The sequence below is a fragment of the Labrus bergylta genome, chromosome 20 (assembly GCF_963930695.1).
Source record: "Labrus bergylta chromosome 20, fLabBer1.1, whole genome shotgun sequence".
NCBI classification, from domain to species: Eukaryota; Metazoa; Chordata; class Actinopteri; order Labriformes; family Labridae; genus Labrus; species Labrus bergylta.
Window position 1 is genome coordinate 5,552,935 of NC_089214.1, and position 18,155 is coordinate 5,571,089.

General features: G+C 42.2%; 1 protein-coding gene across 10 annotated transcripts in view; it reads right to left on the reverse strand.

Annotated features, from left to right (window-relative positions):
• abi1a (abl-interactor 1a) overlaps positions 1 to 18,155 on the reverse strand; it is a 49,490-nt gene that overhangs the window by 5,912 nt on the left and 25,423 nt on the right. For 2 of the 10 annotated variants that reach the window (XM_020633620.3, XM_020633628.3), the window contains exons 3-9: positions 17,418 to 17,594; positions 13,137 to 13,151; positions 12,357 to 12,460; positions 11,613 to 11,765; positions 5,517 to 5,617; positions 4,190 to 4,333; positions 988 to 1,281 (exon numbers count right to left, since the gene is read on the reverse strand). In XM_020633620.3, coding sequence (XP_020489276.2) covers positions 988 to 1,281; positions 4,190 to 4,333; positions 5,517 to 5,617; positions 11,613 to 11,765; positions 12,357 to 12,460; positions 13,137 to 13,151; positions 17,418 to 17,594 — 988 coding nt within the window. The remainder of the gene's footprint in view (positions 1 to 987; positions 1,282 to 4,189; positions 4,334 to 5,516; positions 5,618 to 11,612; positions 11,766 to 12,356; positions 12,461 to 13,136; positions 13,152 to 17,417; positions 17,595 to 18,155) is intronic. The other 8 variants (XM_020633629.3, XM_020633623.3, XM_020633630.3 and 5 more) reach the window with 6 other exon arrangements.

The following is an 18,155-nucleotide window of genomic DNA, read 5'->3' on the forward strand; positions in this document are numbered from 1 at the left end:
AGTGAGGACTGCTGGTGGCCATGAGGGGGCGCTGTTTGACTTACATGTCTACAGAACTTAATTCCAAAACCTTTGCAAGCCTTAAGAACTCCCTGCAGATCTGCTGTCATGTAGTCCTTTACATTGTTTTTTTAAAAAAAGGTGCAGGTTTCCTGAGTCCATGATGATTAAGGTTAATGCATTAACAATATGCATCTGTCTGCTGATAATGTCAAATAATGACAAACACATGGTGATTGGAATGTGATCATCCACATCTGGAGGAGATCTGCCTCACATAGTGATCTGATCTGAGCCAGGTGTAAATTAAATCAACACAGTGTGACTGCATCCTGGGGGGGGTGGGGGGGGGGGAGATCCTCACACAAGAGTTTAAAGACCACTGAGGTTTTCTTTCTCCTGTTATCTAAAGTTACAAGTTGGCGATTAATAGCTTAAAAAAAGCGAGACATGGTTTAAAGAAGACAAATTCGGGCAGCATAGAAATACTTTTCATTCATGAGCATTAAATCAGATATCATCTTCCAAAGAATCTATTCAGATACCAATCATGGTCTGTTGTTGTTTTTTTTTTTAAAGGGGGAAATATGAACCACATTTTAAACCTACTTCAGCTAGTTAAGTTGTTTAGTAATCAAAACTAGGGGTTAACGTCTGACCGCTCTTTTACATGAGTCTAAAATCTGATACTAACAACCGCCAGCGGTCATCGATTGTTGCTGCTGTACAACACAAGAATGAGACATTCTGCATCAATACTAAAGACGTCCCGTGGGTCGATAAAAAGGCCTTGACCTGCACATTCAGACATAAGGGTAAGTCAATACATCTGACCGGAGTGCAAGGCTGACCTTCAGAAAGCAGTGACTCACTTTTTGGCTGCAAAAGGTTAGCTGGCTTTAGTTTGTGACTGTGCATCATTTTGGAAAAATGTGAAGTGTTCAGGATCTTAAAAAGAGGTTTTGAATGGAGACAGAAAGGCCTTACTTGAATTCTGACCATAGCCTGGAGTGCCTCCGTTAATATGAGGCTGCTGTTGTTGTTGTTGTTGTTGTTGTTGCTGCTGCTGCTGCTGCTGCTGCTGCTGTAGCTGTTGCTGCTGAAGTTGTTGCTGCTGCTGCAAGGAGAACTGGGAAGTGACCGACGGCGCCCGGCGGTAGGTGCCCGTGGCCGAAACCATAGAGACAGAGGAGTTGGAGGGGTTGTGCCGTGAAATCTGCCGCGAGATGGTTCCAAACTGGGACATTGGAATAGGGCCGAGACCAGGCCCCGGGGCCACCACTAGAAGCACCCAAAAGAAAGGGAAGGAAGGGAGGAAAGAGAGCGAGAAGCAAAGAGGGAAAGGGAGATTCGACAAAGGAGATAGAAAGGGAAAGAGGGGGGGGGGGGGGGGGGGAGGAGCAGCACCCAAAACATGAATCATCAGGATAATGAGAGCTTTTAAATTAGGATTAAAAGGACCACACCGTATGAAACAGACAATCAATAACCAATCAGAGGAAGTAGGTGAGCTAGGGAAGCAATGCAGATTGTTAATTGATAATTTCATGAGAGGAAAATGAAACACACAAAAAGTCCAAAGAGGTCATCTGAATAAATCCCGCCCCCGAAGGGCTCTTTGGAAATGCAGCGGAGGCAAACTAAAGAAAAGGGATTAAGTGGGCAAAAAGAGGACAGCAGCAACAGAACAGACTGATCCTTCAACAGAACTGGCAGTGAGACCTTCTTCTTCTTCTTCTTCACACATCTCTCAAAAATTGGATTAGAAAATGTCTTTTTTCGAGGCAATCTCACGGAGATATCTCGGGACGACAGCATCAAAACAACAACATCAAACGGCTCGATTTTCAAGGTTGTAAAAGCGCTAAGTGTAGACGTGGGTACGGAACGACAAAAAAACAGACAGGGAGAGAGGGGTTAAGGAGAGAATTTCCTGTTCCCATTTGCAGATAACGCACCGTCTCTGAGGAGAGGCCGTGCTCTCAGATAGGAATGGGTGGAACCAGAGGAAGTGCGGCTTCAGAGGAACACAAACTGAAACTGTATTTTCACGGGCAGAAGTAATTATAGCTCAGAGTGTGTGTGTGTGCGTGATGTTTGGACGATGAGATGTTCACGTTTCAAGTGATCATCGCGTTCAAGTCGATCAGATAGTAGCAGCTACTGTGTATACACACACACACACACACACATTCACACACTCACACCAGAAGCATCTGGAAGCTTTTCAGCCTGAATCAAAGTCAGTATCAATCAGCGGCTCAGAGTCAATACACCCTGCTCATTAAAGTTTCATCAGGCAAAATTGAACGTGTTGCTTCATTACCGGGGGATCATATTACAGTAACTGATGTGAGCTGTGAGTCTACATGTGTGAGGATTAAATGATGGCTCAGTGTTTTACAATGATGGTATTAAATGATAAATAAATGTGCTTGCAGGAGCTTTTCCTTTTTTTTTTCTTGAATTGGCAACCACAGCTGGTTGGGCTGCTTTGTAAATCCTTCAGTTCTAAATAACTACTGCATTGGTATATTTGTTAAGTCAGGTTGCACCATTTAATAAAAAATTAGCTTGCTGCTAGGAAACGTACAAAGCTCCAATCAGTAGAAATAAACTACGACACAGGAAGTCAAAACAGCAGCAGGAGCTTTTACTTAGCTTCACTTTTGCATAATAATATATTCAACTAGCCAACAATAATTTGCTCATATTTATATGCAAACAAGTAAAAAAAAGGTTTGTTTCAAAAGCAGAGGAAGACATGTGACTTTACAAAGAGGGTGAAAAAACCTGGAGATGCTAATGGCTAGTTGGTAATTGAACTAATAATATTCAGAGTATGACGTGTATTTTTTTGTAATATGATTAATAATGGTAAATTCAACTTACTATATGTGACAATACTTTGTGAAACTAGTCACGACTTTTACATTCAAACCTAAAAGCAAAATCTGGTTTCTTTCAAAGTACCACCATGTCTATAAATTCATAACGAGGGCGAAATACACAAACATGCTAAAGGTTATTCGGGCTTTTAGCTAATCAAATGTTTTAAGCATTAAATGTTTCATATCATACTGTTTATATATTTTATATGTACACAATGTTTCAGGCTATCATTGATCTGTGGCACGTGGGTTAGCTTAGCTGTAAAACACTTACATGTAGCATGTTATCAGGTGTCAACTTGTATTCTTTCTTTAAAACATTTCTGGGGTGAAAATATATTTTTTTTAATATCATGTGAAGTCGTTGTGTTTCCATTCCCACAAAGAAAATTGCTACAGCCAGGTTAATACAGATCAGAAGATGAGTTCCTTTACTTTCCTGATGAAAGTAAAGGAACTCGATTGAAACTTACCTGTGCAAAAGAAGTCTCAAAGTTTGTATGCATAAATATTTGTTCATGAAAGATTCTGTCCACACTCTGGAGAGATTCAGACTTCTAAATTGTAGTTACAGGTTTTGTATATTTATCTGGTTATGCAGCCACTGGAGGGGAATATTAAATAAGTCATTTTGAAGATTCTGCGGGCGGTAATTAACTTCATCCAAGCAAGAGGAGATCTGAGTGAGACTTCTTTTATAACCAATTATAGCAGATCAGTGGAAAATAAAGAGGCATCACCACCACCACCACCACCACTGACGATTTAGAAACATGTTATTGAATCACTCTGATTTTCACCTGTTATGTCTCCAAACAGAATCACATATTCAGTCTGTCCACACTGCAAGCAAGATGAGAAAAACAGTCCTTTTCTCGAGTGCTGAACGGTGAACGAACGGGTAGACGTGCAGCAGTCACATTAGATCCTCACTCTGTCCTTATTCCATTTAATTTAATGAGCCTACAGAAATAAATATCTCAAATAGAGAGAACAGCTGCATCCATTACTGAAGTTTTGAGGAGGGTACTTTCAGTTTTCATCACTTCTGTTTAAGCAATTCAGTATGAAACTAATTATGCAGCCTGATTGTCTTGGACAAAAAAATCTACATTGAGACATGATTGCACGGAATGAATCAGAGCCTCTTGCTTACAGTGTGTACAAACAAGCGCCCAACCACACCCTCATTTCGTGCATCTCCCTCAAGAGCAAGATCCCAGCTGATTATCCGTATAATCGGCGGTCCCGGCAGCAGAGGCTGACACGTGCAGCCATCGGGAGTTGAGGTGTCTCACCTAAAGTTGACGGCAGTGGCGGAGGTGGAGGTGGAGGCGGGGGCGCTGGGGACCCGAACCCAGCCATGGAAGGAGGAGGTGGAGGAGGAGGAGGAGGGGGGGGAGGAGGTGGAGGGGCTCCAGGAGGAGCAAACATGGGCGGGACTGAAAGGTGTATTGACATTAGTGAGCGTTTATTGCAGAATAATCCGCCTGCTGCACCGCTGCTCTGTTACATAACATCACATCACTTCACTCAAGAACCCCTCTAAGGCCCGGAGGAGCGCTTCGACTTTGTCAAGACGCCGCTCCACTCACGCACACACTTGGACACACTTCTTTGTGCTATGAATCGAGTGTTTCCATGACGACCGGCTTGCAGGGAGAGCTGTGGTTAGTTCTGTGCTGCTGGCTTGATCCCTGCGCTGAGGTACAAAAGCTGCTACATAAACCTGAACTATTTCTCTTTCAAGCTTTGAATTATTTGCAGAAGTCAAACATTAGCATGTAAGGCTTACGTAGGGTGTGATGCAGTGTTATGTGTAGCATGTGTATGGTGTTATGTGGGCCTTAGTGCCACTTTAATGCAGCAGGTCTTTGCGCAGCTTGGCCTATTTACACAGTTGGATAGAGAATCAGCTGTGCTTAGAACACAATGGGCCGCCATAATCCCTGTCTGGTAAACATAGGCTTTGCATAGCCTAGTCTCACTATGTGCAAATAGCATGTTACATTTACACCTTGTCAAGTAATACCTCGACTGGTTTACACATGTGTAATATAATAGAAAAAATAACTTTATGTGTGTGAATCTCTAATTTGTACCATTTCAAGTAAATAATTAAAACTGAACAGTGGTTATTTTATACAAGCAGACACAGTTATGTAAGGTATTTAACACTTGGTCATAGTGCGTACAGTGGTGTTATTTAGCACTGCCTTCTGCTACTATTTGATATATGTTCAAATGTAAACTCAGGCTGAGGTTTTTAACACAGCCTGTCAATGTTTGAAGAGGCAGATCTGATTACACGAAGGCCAAACAGACCTGATTTTTGAGTGTCATTAACGTTTGTTGTAGCATGAAAGGTAGATTTCTATGCTTCTTCAATCCAATCCAGTGTTTTGAGCACGTAAAAAAGGAAGAGAAAACTCTCTGAAGGCCTCCCTAATGATGTTCTTAGGTAGGTCAGCAGCACTTTGAGGCAGGTTTTTCATTTAAAGCTTCACAAAAACGCCTGCAGCTACTTGAGTCCGATCCCTTTTCCTTTCTTTATATGAGAAAGACGAAAACAGGCCTGGTGCAACTGTCGCTGCATGGTGTGCAGCTATAGCTAACAAAGCTCACCTGGTCCAGAGTTCGGGATGGAGGGTGTAGGCACGGCGATGGGAATGCCAATACCGCTGCTGCCGCTGTTCTCCCTGCTGCTGCTCCCCCCGCTGCTCCCACTGAAGGAGGAGAGAGAGAGAGAGAAAGAGGACACCGTTTTATTCAGGGCAACACGCTCACAGGGCACAGCAGGTAATACTGCAGATATGTGAAGGCTGCTGCTCATGTCCTATTTAGGATTTAAAGACTCCAAACTTCACATTACGTCTGAAGGAGAACTCTGCATTGTGTTGTAGGGACTGCAGAGTGACACACCCAGGTGAGCAAGACATGACTCACTCTGCCGGAGGAACACACTCAAATGCTATTGTATGGTATAGTTAACGGTTATAATAGATAGTTGTGCTTTTAAATGCTGCTTAAAAAGAACCCAAAACATGACTTTAAAGTGATGATATGCTCCTTTTTGTTTTTTTAAAGTCTATTAAGGTGCACTCACACAAGGCAAGCCGTACCGTACCAAAGCACGTTTCACCCTCAGAGTCAGAGTTCATTTCACTAGAGTTAGTGCTCTGTTCTGTGTGCTTCCTCGCCCCGGGCACGTTTGGAAGAGGAGTGCTTCGGCACACTACAGTTGCTAATGCACGAGCACAAGCACGGGTACACAACGCGGACGATCGGCGATGAAGGACAATCTATCCCGACCTCCTTTATGGAGAAATCCCCCGAGTGTTCTGGCTCTAAAGCCACAAAGTCAGTAAAGTTGCTGTCATGTTCTGTGTGTTGTTTACTGATCTGCCGATGCGGATTTAACTGCGCATCCCTTTTGTTTTACTTATTCATTTGTTAGTTTGCTTGTCTTGTAAACTAAGCATGCTTCATGATCCAGTGAAGTCATGCATGTGTTGTACTGTAACGTTATGTAGGCGACAAGAGGTAACCATACTCAGGTCAATCAAATAACTTCTTTTTCTGCCTTTAATTGAGAGATAGGACAGTGGATAGAGCTGGAAATCAGGGAGAGAGAGTAGGGACTGACATGCGGTTTATTCTGGCTTATTTTGGGTTTAGCTTTTGTTAATTGATTTGGGGGTATTTGTGTCTAATTTCTCCCTCTTTGGGGGCGGAGCAGCGGCGTATCCGCAGTGTAATTTAAGATGATTAAAGACACCTGGGGTGAGACTGAGAGTTGGGAAGCGGAACAGTTTTTTGACTGCAAAGGGCCGCTTATGGATATACGTGATATAGCGATCCGATTTGTTTATTTTATTTTTTAAAGTTTAGTTTTTGCTGAAAAGTTTTCTATTCATAAATGTGGCTTATAAGTTGACTTTGGATCCGCGGCTGCCTTTTGTTTTTATTTGATAGCGTGTTAAACCCGCTCAGCAATGGCTTACCTAATTGATCTTGTTTGAATCCATCACAGTTATTGTCATATTTAGTAATTACTTAATTCTAACTAACAGATGAAGCACTGACGGGAGTCCTGATAAATATCTGCATCATGGTGAGAGGTTTACGTTTAATGCGGTCACGTTTAAATGTCTAATAACTATTTGTAGGGTTGTCATGTATCAGCTTAGATATGATACGAGTCTAAATCAAATGACATTCAGTTTCTATCTGTATTGATTTGAAAGAAAAAGTCCACTGACCCAGCAGAAGCCTCTGTATGTGTCAGCGATGCAGTGGCCTGTATAAGCGCTGATTCGCCCTGCGTTCGACCCCGGGGGCTTGTAGATCAATGCCCTGACCGACTAAATCCCCCTCCTCCTTTTCACTGTCACTCTCTCTCTCTCTCATCCCTCACTTCAGCTGCAGCCCCCTCGCCCCACCTCTCCTCTTTCTGCTTCTTTCATCCAACTGATCCCTCTCTCCCCACCTCTCACCCCTCTCCATCCATCGACCTCTCCCTCTCATCCCCTTATCTCCCGGAAAGTGATTCGACTCCCCTCCACCCCTCAGTCTTCCCTCGTTCCTTCCATCTCTCTGAACCCCTGCTCGCTCGCTCGCTCGCTCACTCCCACCTCCCCCCACATCTCTTTAGCCCCTTTTTTTCCCATCATCCCCCCCTTCTCTTCTCTGATCTGTGTCAGTCGTGCCCTGGGGCATCCAGCAGGGGTTACCCCTCTGAGGGTGTTGGTGGCGGTGTGACCCGAGTGTTTGTGAGGATAAAGGCTAAACAATCTCATCGTGTCTTCTCTCTCTCTTTTGATGTGACGATGTTCTTCACCCCCCACATCTGCATCTTCTGGACTGATCCATCCTGATCCCTCTGAATGTTACGCGTCCCTTTGCTAACCCCCCTTTCTCTCTTCCTTCCTCTCTATTTAAATTCTCACTGTGAAAATAATAGCTCAATCATTCCACCTTCTTCTCTCCTTCAGCCTCTACACGACACAGCTGCTTGTTTTGAAATCAACCGTCTGTAACGCTTTCAAAAAAAAAAAGTTCAAGATAACTCGCTCACAGCTGACAGAAATCCCCTGAGCCAGTTAGAAGACAGTGTTCTCAGTGAAAGGAGCATGAAGTGAAAACAATATGTAAAAGGTATTTGCTCAGACGCTGTGACTTGATTTGCAAGAAAAATAGACTTACAAAGCAGCCCGAAGCCAAATCTAAGATGAAAAATGATCGCGCTCCTTGCTTACAAAGACTGGATATTGTTATTGAGGTTTTAGATGTGCATAAATAACCTGCAGCGCAGAAGCAGCAGGAGATGAAGGAAAGGGGCTGCTGTAATCTAGAATAATAATCTAATACAGCGTGATTCCAGCTCAGGGCTCCGTTTAAACTGTTGGTATGTAAAAGATCAAGTGTGCCAAATGAAGATTTGATTGCAAAAATAATGTAAGTTTAACCCAGGGGGACTCACTCATCTTACCTCAATTTTTAAAAAAGTGAATGATAATGAGAGTCCAGAATATTAAAAAGTATGAATGCCATGTTTTATAAAATGTCGAAACAACCAAAGATGATCTGTGCAGAAGATGTGACTAACATGTAAATACTGTGTGCTGACGGTGCCAGAAAGCTTATATTATATAAATATAAATCCAAATATGTTTAGTGTTTGTGCAGCATATTTCTAACCTCTTCACTTCTGCTTCTCTGCTGCATATTTGGAAAGTCTTGTTTTAAGTTTCCACTTTAAAAAAAAAAACCGCCTTGCATCCAATCCAAAAAGAAAAGAACAAGTAAATTATAATACAGTTCAAAACAAGCAATCTGATTGGACAAGAAGCATTCCATGAGTATGTATCACTCTGCCTCAGCCTGAATATTTTGATTAATGAAGAAAAACACGGTCAGCTGTTCATTTTAGTTCAATCTCATCCCACAGCAGATTCTGATTTCACTGCTTTCATGATAAAACTAATTTCTTAAAAACATACAAGTAAAGATTCATAGTTCTACGAAGTAGTTGCTCTGTGGTAACCATGGACACCAACAGTCAGAGAATGTTTGGGTTGCTTGGCAACAGTCTAGTTTCAGTTAAATTGCGGAACTAGTCGAGTTTAAAAATAATCTGTTGTTGATTTACATTTTTTACCACTACTTTCTGCTTGAGTAACTGTTGTATAAAAGTTTTATCACACTTGAGGTCGAGAGGTCGTGCTTTTGACCGAATCACAGCAGTGCTGATATTCAGAACAACGTCACTCCCTCTCGTGTGATATTGCTGAAATATAAATAGTCCCTACATGACTAAAAAATCTAATGGGAACAGCTGAACAGATGCAGCTGTGCTCAAACTATGCTCTCACTTCTGATCTGGATACTATTTACATAAAGGGTTTATTTTCCAATATATATATATATATATTTCTTTATCATGTTTAATCGTCTGGTGCTGTAAACCCACTTGAACTTCATTGCTGATTTGTTCCTTCTCTGTGAGGGAAGTGGTTCAGCGCTCTATTATTGAGCTTGTTACCAATAACAACAATGTCAGGAAATCTGGGAGATCAATTGGGAGCGACGTGCAGCAAAAAGTCGAACAAAAGAGGGACATGAAGCAAGCGGGGGGGAGGAGTTTGTAGTTCATAAACAAAGAATGGATGAGTCAAAGAGGAGTTGGTAGCTTCAGCTTGTGACTGTTGGTGGCTGTTGAAGAATTGTAAATGAGGTGAAAAGCAGGTTGTAGACGCTGACATGACAGGAGGTGAATCTACACACAGTTTACTACTTATCTTTTAAATAATAGATTAGATTGTGATGCATGGTTTATCCCGAAGGTCATTCACTTCTTTATTTCTATCTATAAAACATTACTTCAGCTAAATTAAGACGGGAAGTGTGGAGACGAGACGGTTTGGTTGACTTGGACCAAGGGCCTGAAGAACCTGCAGGAGCTCCATCGAGGACGTTGACTCTTAACAACTGAGCTAAACCAGTCGCTCACATTCACTAGTTTGAATGTCTCCTGTTTAGTTTGATTAGTTAAGGTTGGAATCCAAGAAAGGAAATGTTATCAGGATTCAAATAACTGACTTTTCTTAAAGCAACACCGGCATGCGTCGTTATCTGTCCGACAGAAAGATGTTAGAAAATAAAAGGGGACCAAACAGCAGGTGCTGATATTGAATTTAGACTTCTGTTGAGGTTGGCAGAGACACACGAGCTGAGTAAGCACTTCGGCTTAAGGCCTGTGTAATTCAGAGAGTGATGCCACAGCATTATTAGATGAAGCAGGGAGGGTACAGCTCGACTGGGAGGACAGCAGCAGTCTGTTGAAGGGGCATCAGGGCGACTTTAAACCACAGATCAGGAACATTTGTTTGTAGTCGCTCTGAAGGTTTTTATGCTAATTGCTGGACGACCTGGAGTTTGGTTTTTTAATGATAAAGTAGACGGAGCGCTGGGGAACTTCTGTGTAAGCAAACATGAGGAGTTGGCCGAGGTTGGGGGAGAATGAAATGATGTTATATTTATGAGCATCGCAGTCAGCATAACAGGCTTTTTAGCTAATGAGGCGGCTCCACGCACTCGTAACTCAAATTTGATGAAAGCGTCGCCCACTTTCTCCGCCTTCACTTTTCTGGGTAACAAACCTTAAGAGCTACGTTGAAGGGGTGACTTTTTTTTTTTCTTCTTCTTAATTTAAGCAGCACTTTATATTAAAGGCTTTTACAGATATTAATATCAGAGGAATTCTAGTCGCAGTAAGGAACCCTCAAAGCCTTGTCAGACAAACGCTGGATTTAGTGCCGCAGAGAGGAGGAGGAGGAGGAGGAAGAGGAGGAGGAGTGTGAAAGAGTGTTTATCTGCTGAACTGAATGACGGGATTAAAACTACCTGACATGGAGGAGGCCGCTGTTTTTTGGAGAGATGCTTTCCCACATTACTAAAAACACTGAGTGCACAATTTAGTGTTCAGTTCAGAGGTGCAGCAGCTGGACTTCTTCCACTCTTTCCTATCACCCGTCTCACTCTGCACTGAGAGCTGTGCAAAGCTGACGAACACATCAGTTACAACTTTTTTCCCATTCCTGGATTGATCTCAGACGATATCAGCAGAAGCCAGCAGTGTTTAACCTGCTATTTTTTTGTTTAGCATTTAGCGTTTACTCTGTGTTAATGAGGGACATACTGCTCACACACACACAAACAGGACCTGTAGACATGCATTAATAGAGAGCTGTCAGAGTGGGACTGCTACACACTGATACACAGGGAGCGTGCCAGAGCAGTTGGGAGTTCTGTGCCTTGCTCAAAAGCACCTCGGCACTACTCGGGAAGTGACTTGGCAACCAATCTATTGCTACCAGACTTGAACCGGCATCTCTCTGGTTCCCAACCCGAGTCCCTACAGACTGAGCTACTGCCCCTTTTATCGACTTAACATCTGTTGATGTAAGTTTACTGGAGACGTTTTAACTATTTCTCTAGCTGTTATTACTGTCTCATTAATGATCTAAAAAACAAAGACAGTTTAATGATGATATGAAACACAAAAAGGCAGTTAATCCTTATATTTAACATGATATAGCCAGTGAAAACATTTTGCATTGAGGTGGGATAGATAGAGATAAATCAACTCTCAGCATTAGAAAAGAGAAGCTCTGGATCTACTCTGGTTTGTGTGTGACAGACAGATCGTCTCCACAGTACCTGTGCGTGCGTTGCCTCTGGTTGACCGACGCCGTACGGCCCGGGCTGTGCTGCTGGCCGTGCTGGCTGCCCAGCCGGGCGGGGCTGGTCATGTAGTCGTTGGGCACCGTGGGCGGCTTCACCGGCTCCAGAGTCTTGTAGGACGCGTTGCGCCTGCAGCGGTAACATGAATCGGGAAACAAAAGGGAAATGTAAATCCTACTCTCCAAACTATGTGGCGGTGCTCAGTGAAGCATTTTAAAGTCTAAATCGTCTCCCCCGGCTGGATGAGAGTTCACTGCAGTTTACCCTCGGAAATTATTATCTGGTAAGTGATGCAAACGGCTGCAGTGTGTTAAACGACGGCTGGGTTCATCGGGGTGCGAGACCTGTCAGATAGAAGTTCACACACACTTTACTTTTTTTTTACTAAATCCCTTTCCCCTGGCTTCACTTAAATCAGTTTTGTCATCCAAAATAAGTAAGCGAGCCAAAACCACACTTGAGTTGAACTGTTACGTCCTGGAGCATCTTTTTAGCAAATAACAGAGTGTGAACCAACACCACGCACTGAGCTGTTACCACTCAAATCACAGGTAATTATCACAAAAACACGCATGCCAAAAAAATAAATGAATAATTAGATATCTACTTGGACTGCATGTACTTGAATTGCCCCCAGTTCTTCCCTGTGTTTTTTCCATTCCGTGTTTGGTAATTAGAGGATTAGTCTGTCCTTGGTGCTGATCGAAATGGAAATCTTACCCGAGCGTGCCGCGCCCTGACATGGGAGGGCTCGGTGGTTTCTGCGTCGGCGGGTTGGTCCTCGATAGTGTTCCTCCTCTGATTGCCTGATTGTTTCCATGTTGCTGTGGTGAGAAGAAAGGTGCTCATTTAACAGACAAATTGTGGATGATTACAAAGTGGGTGACGAAAAATTTAATAGTTATAGGCTGCCCAGATGAAAACAAGATCTATGTTTTGGTTGAGTATTGAATGTCAATCCAGCTTGTTTTGAACTCAGGCGCTCGGCGTGTTTGCAGGTTAGAAACCTTTGGGTTGATTCAACCAGGCTGATGACTTGTACAATCTCAGTTCATTTTATGATTGTAGGTTTAAAAAACTACTGAAGCATATCAGCTTAGGAGCGTATCAAAAGTTTAAAACTCTGGTATTGCGACAACCCTACTGCAATGTAGTCTTATAAATTCTGTAAAATCATTCGATGATACTTTGTCTGGGAAGCCTACAGGGGGTTGAAATTAACTACTGAACATTTCTAGACAACTAAAGACATGTAACATAAAAGAAGGAGATAGTAAATTAACAAAGAGGGGTAAGGGACAGGGTGGGGGGGTGGGGGGGGGGGGTTACAGAGCTTGTATGATCTGGGCTAAGAGGACTACAGTACAAGGTGGTTAATGGGGATAACATGGGAATGACAAAGATCACCACATGTAAGGGGGTCTGCTGGTGAAAGGGAGTTGGACAGATCTATCAATAATGCATTACAGTACAATGGGTCATGGGATAAACCACACTTACCTTGGCTTTTAGCCACTTATGAAGGCAAGGTATAAAAAAAAAAAAGACAAAGAGGAGAGAGACAGAAAGAGGGCATGTCAAAAGGGCCGTGTCTCAACAGATCAGCAAGAGTCAAAGTACAACGAGGAGGAGAAAAATGACTCCTGGTTGTATTTACACTGAGTAAACATTTAGCAAGAGCTGGGTAGGTCAGCCGTTATAACCAGAGGAGAACGCTGTGACTGGTGCGCCCTTTACTTAGACTTAAAGGACCACACCCAGTGCCGCATTCAGAGTGGATCAAATCACAGGGATTCTGAAGGCAGAGAAACACGTTTTTATCTGAACAGGGAATCAACCGTAGCACATAGAAAAAAGCTGCTGTGTAAATAAGTGGTTTAGACCTATTGAGCATCTTTGTGTGTATTTAAGTTTTTATAAACATTATGGTCTTGGACTAAAAAAAACATTCTCATGACCACATTACTGGCAGCAATGAAAAAAAAAACACCTTTGTACCTGAGTGGGCAGGTGTCAAAGAGAATATAGAGGCAACACAGCAGCTGGCTTTATCTTCAGTTTGACAACTGCAGAGTCAAGTGGCTCATCTATAATGCAGCTTCCCCAGTGGCCTTTGCAGAGAGCATTGCAGCATCACAAGACCACGAGAGAGAGAGAGAGGAAAAAAAAAAAAAAGCAACCGAAAGCGAAATTCAAGGCAAAGGTCGGCACGAATAAAGAGAAAAAACACCTTCAGCGCAGCTGTGAATGGTAAATTTCAAATTCACATTTCACTCTCCCCAGGTTATCGACGCTAGACGAGATTCTATTTACAATGTAGGTCATGAGAGGAATGCTGAGGCCTGGGCCTGCTTCTCCTTATCTTTCTGGGAAAGGCTGTGTCTCCGTTTGGCTGCCCGGCCCGGCCCGGCAGTGTGAAAGAAGCTTTAGTTACGTCCGAGATGAATCGTGGACAGACAGGTTCAGATTAAGGTCATTATCAAGTCCAGAAGGCTTAAGGTGTGGAGCTCGGGTGAAAAAGTAGAGCAATGCAGTCTGACAGAGCTGGGGGAGGCTGTTGAGTCAATGTTTGGATATAAAAGAATAAATCAGGTGTTCAGAGTTTATCACCAAACATAGACCCAGTTTGTTGAAGATTGACTTTAGTTCATTCCTCATTGTTTTGAGTCTGAAAGCTGGAAGACTCTCAAAATCAGGAATAACATGTTATTAGAAATAAACTTAAAACTTCAATAAGAATATTTCCCTCCCTCTTACAATTCAATTCACTCTAAATTAATCTTTTAATATAATTTATTTGAATTTTTCTTTTTTATACTTTTTTTATTTTTAGTGGTAGCCACTTTGATGCCAAATTGGGATTGACTATCTTCAAGTAACGTAAAATAATGTATATCAGGAATACTTTATCAACCCCAAAGGGAAATTCCTTATGTCTATGAAAAAGATACCAATCATTGTGGTCGTCATATTGAAAGAATATTATTTGTTTATTTTGTAGAAAGTGAAATGATACAGGCCTGTAAGGTGCAAAGTGCAAACCTCCAACTCCTCAGTCATTTAATGAACTCCTTCTAAAGGCTATCTCATGTTATATGGAAAAATAACTTAAATGTATTTGTTTGCTTTGTATCCAGACACTCTAGTCACTTATCTGCTGAACAGTGTCATGAAATGTACCTCACTACTTAATGCTGACTTGCAAGAATAGACATTCAAACGACACGCAGAGAAATAAATAAAGCAATCATGAGAAGAAAAAAATATTCCAAGTCCCCAAAAAACCCGGAGCTTTTCCTTTAATCTAATCTGGTAAACTCATAACTGACACAACATGAAATATCAAAGGATTGCAATCAGACTTCAAACACCTGACATCATCATGGTTGGATTCCCAAAAGCCCCGCTGACTAGATTAAACATCAGCTGACTGGAGGAGTAAATCTCATCTTCTATACGAGAGCTAAAAAAGCATTACGTCACTGTGAGGACGACTTGAGATGCAGAAAGCGCCTGATCTGTCAGACTCCACTCATTACTGATACGACGCTGCTGTGTTCCAAGAAGAGTGTGATTAACTTTAGATGCATTGCACCTTCTCTTTTCTCTCAGTTCCTCTTCTTTTTTTCTGAGCTTCTGCTTCTTCTTTAATAATGGATGTGGACACAACACTGTCTCTTCTCTGTGTTACAACTCGTGCTTTGTTGTTAAAACTTGTTGTACATTTAGGCCCGTGCAAACAGCTGTCGCACGTTTCACAGTTTACTGGAAGCAACACGCATGATTTAAACTCCCATTAAAGTATCGATCCTGGTCGGTAAGTAAACCACAGCGATAGATATTCTATACAAGGCGAGCTTCTGACAGCAGCCATCACAGGCCTCTATATGAATTAATATGGAGTATTGATGTGGGGTATTGATTGGCTCTTTGGGCTGTGACATGCATGGATGAGAGGAGGTGAGTGATGTAGGAATGCTGTCAGATGTGTGAGTGTGTGTGTGTGTGTGTGTGTGTTTGTGTCACACATTCACAAACTAAAATGCACAACGTTTGAAGAGACTTCTTAAGAAAAAGCCGAGTCAGATCAGGCCCAGTCTAATGCGTAATGTTCTTAAAATAGAAACATCGCACACCCTCAGAGCAGCCTTAAGCACGGTGCTTTCAGTTATTTGACACTATTGTGCAGCATGTAACGTCTTAATTATCCAAAATCCTTTAATCAAAACTTGGATTTTTTACCCTTGAAACAGTAGTTGACAAAACAATCTTAACCACATTAGATTCAGTATTTGATCTACAGTTTCTCTGTTTTAATGACATTGTAACTTTCCATTGTTTATGTAAAAAATAGGAAGGGTAAAAGAATGATTGTTCATCTATATATTTTTTTGAGAATCTAATAAAGATAATTTAATAAGAAAAAAAAAATCACCTAAGGGACTAAGTCAGGAAAATGGAATTACAAGAACATTTTGTCAACTATGTAATTTGAAAGTTATTGAATTTGCTCACACTCAGATGGCATTTAAAAATAATAACTCAAAATGTTTGTTTGGAGAGAGATTTTCACAGTCCATAGTCTTCATGCTAAACTAAAATAAGATAAGCTAAGCGAACGACCTCCGGACACCAGCTTTATATTTAGCATAAGATGAGTATGAGAGTTTTACTGTGTCCCTCGTGAAGCTTAAAAATAGCTAATCCCCCAACCCCCCTCCGAAAATGGTTTTCTTGTGTCCAAAAACTTCATCGTTTTACAGTTTTAAGAAGAAATGTTCATTATAATCTGTGAAAATATTGACTGTGTTGTAAGAATCACAACTAAAATGCTCCGCTCCCCATTAGCCATCACGCTCGTCCATCATGTTGGAAGTGTCCAACCTAATTCCCCACACAGTAAATTGTGGCTGACACAATGGCTTTTATCCTGCCTTATCAATGCCTGTAATGCTGCGGGACGGTAATGTGGGGCCTTCTAATCCAATCTGTGTAAGAGCTGCGATTGATTGGCTGATTGATGGGGCAGAGGAGGATTGAGATAGCAAAAAAACGCCTGGGGCCGTCAGGAAATGATGTCATTACCACCACTTTCAGAGCAACCCTGTGACCCCCCTCCCCCCCCTGAGCGAGCCCTGGCAGCAGAGAGGTATTGGAAATGTCACAGTTTGATCATGAGAGAACTACATGGGAGAGTTTATCACACCAGAATCAGATTCTTTCTTGTCTCTAAGATCGCTCTGATGTGAGTTTAAACTACAAATTGAATAGAAACCACATCGTTTCTCCGCAGAGGTTTAGAGAAACTAAAGAACAAGATTATGAGGATGGTTTGGGCCTAAGTGCCTCTCAAAAGGTCTCGCAAATTTGCCATTTTCACAGCACTCTAAGAATAGAGCTATTTTCTGAAAGCCATGTGATGTAATCACTTTTTCAGTTCATCTCCACCCCCAACCCGTTCCCACCAACCCACACTGGAACATATTCCTGTAGGGTCAGAAGGGGTGCTTTCTGAAGATGAAAGAGAAAGCACAAGAGATGGAGTGTGAGCCAGAAAGCGAGTCAAAGTAGGAAAGAGAAGAGTGGAGGGGAGATAGGAATACCTCTGGCAAGAACGAGAGGAGGGGGAAGGGAAGAAAATTAGATGTAGAGGAAGAAGAAAGTGAAAAGAACAGAAGCCAGAGATAAACTAATGAACCCAGCTCAGAGAAATCTCATAGGGAAACGAGGAAAAGGGTGAATTATACACAATATTTGGAAGAAAACGGAAAATCTACTCACCTTGACGCCATGGCCGACATCGTCCAGCACGTTGTAGTCGATAGGCTTCCTGATGTACCTCACCGGCCGCTCCATATTAGCTGGTGCTATGATCTTGTGGGTCCTCGCCGTGTTCTTGTTGGTCGTCAGGATCCCGATCTCCCGCCTGGCCACCTTTTCTTTATGGATGTCCACCGTCTGTACATGACACAGAGGAGAAGATGGGGATCGATGCTTCATTGGAAACTCACAGTCCCAACAGGGACCCCAGGGGCTGAATGAACTCGTCATACAGCAGCTTAAGAAGGTTTAATTAAATCATGAGGCTGCGCTTTTCATCACCAAGGTCGTAATCGGTTTACAACAGCCAACGCAACACTAATACAATCGATTGCGGTGGAATAATGACCGAAGCATGTGTATGTGGACGTAAGTGACTCCAAAACTTAATTGATGAGAATGAGTGTACTGGCTCGGAATCTTTAAATAACAGAAGAAGAAGGCAGAAGAAGAAACCTGTTGGATAAACTCATCTGTTTTCATGGTCAAACGTGAAAATATCTGCAGTGTGGGAGTCTTGCACTGTCGTTGGGAAAGATCGATGATATGCCGTTTTTAAGACATGTGACATTTCAAGTAGAGGGACTACTCACAACAGTTTCAACACATTACATTTCATCGCTTATCTGGAAAAAAAAACAGACGGAATATCAGACTCCACTTGTTCATTTAAACATTGTTAATGGTATCAGATGGTTT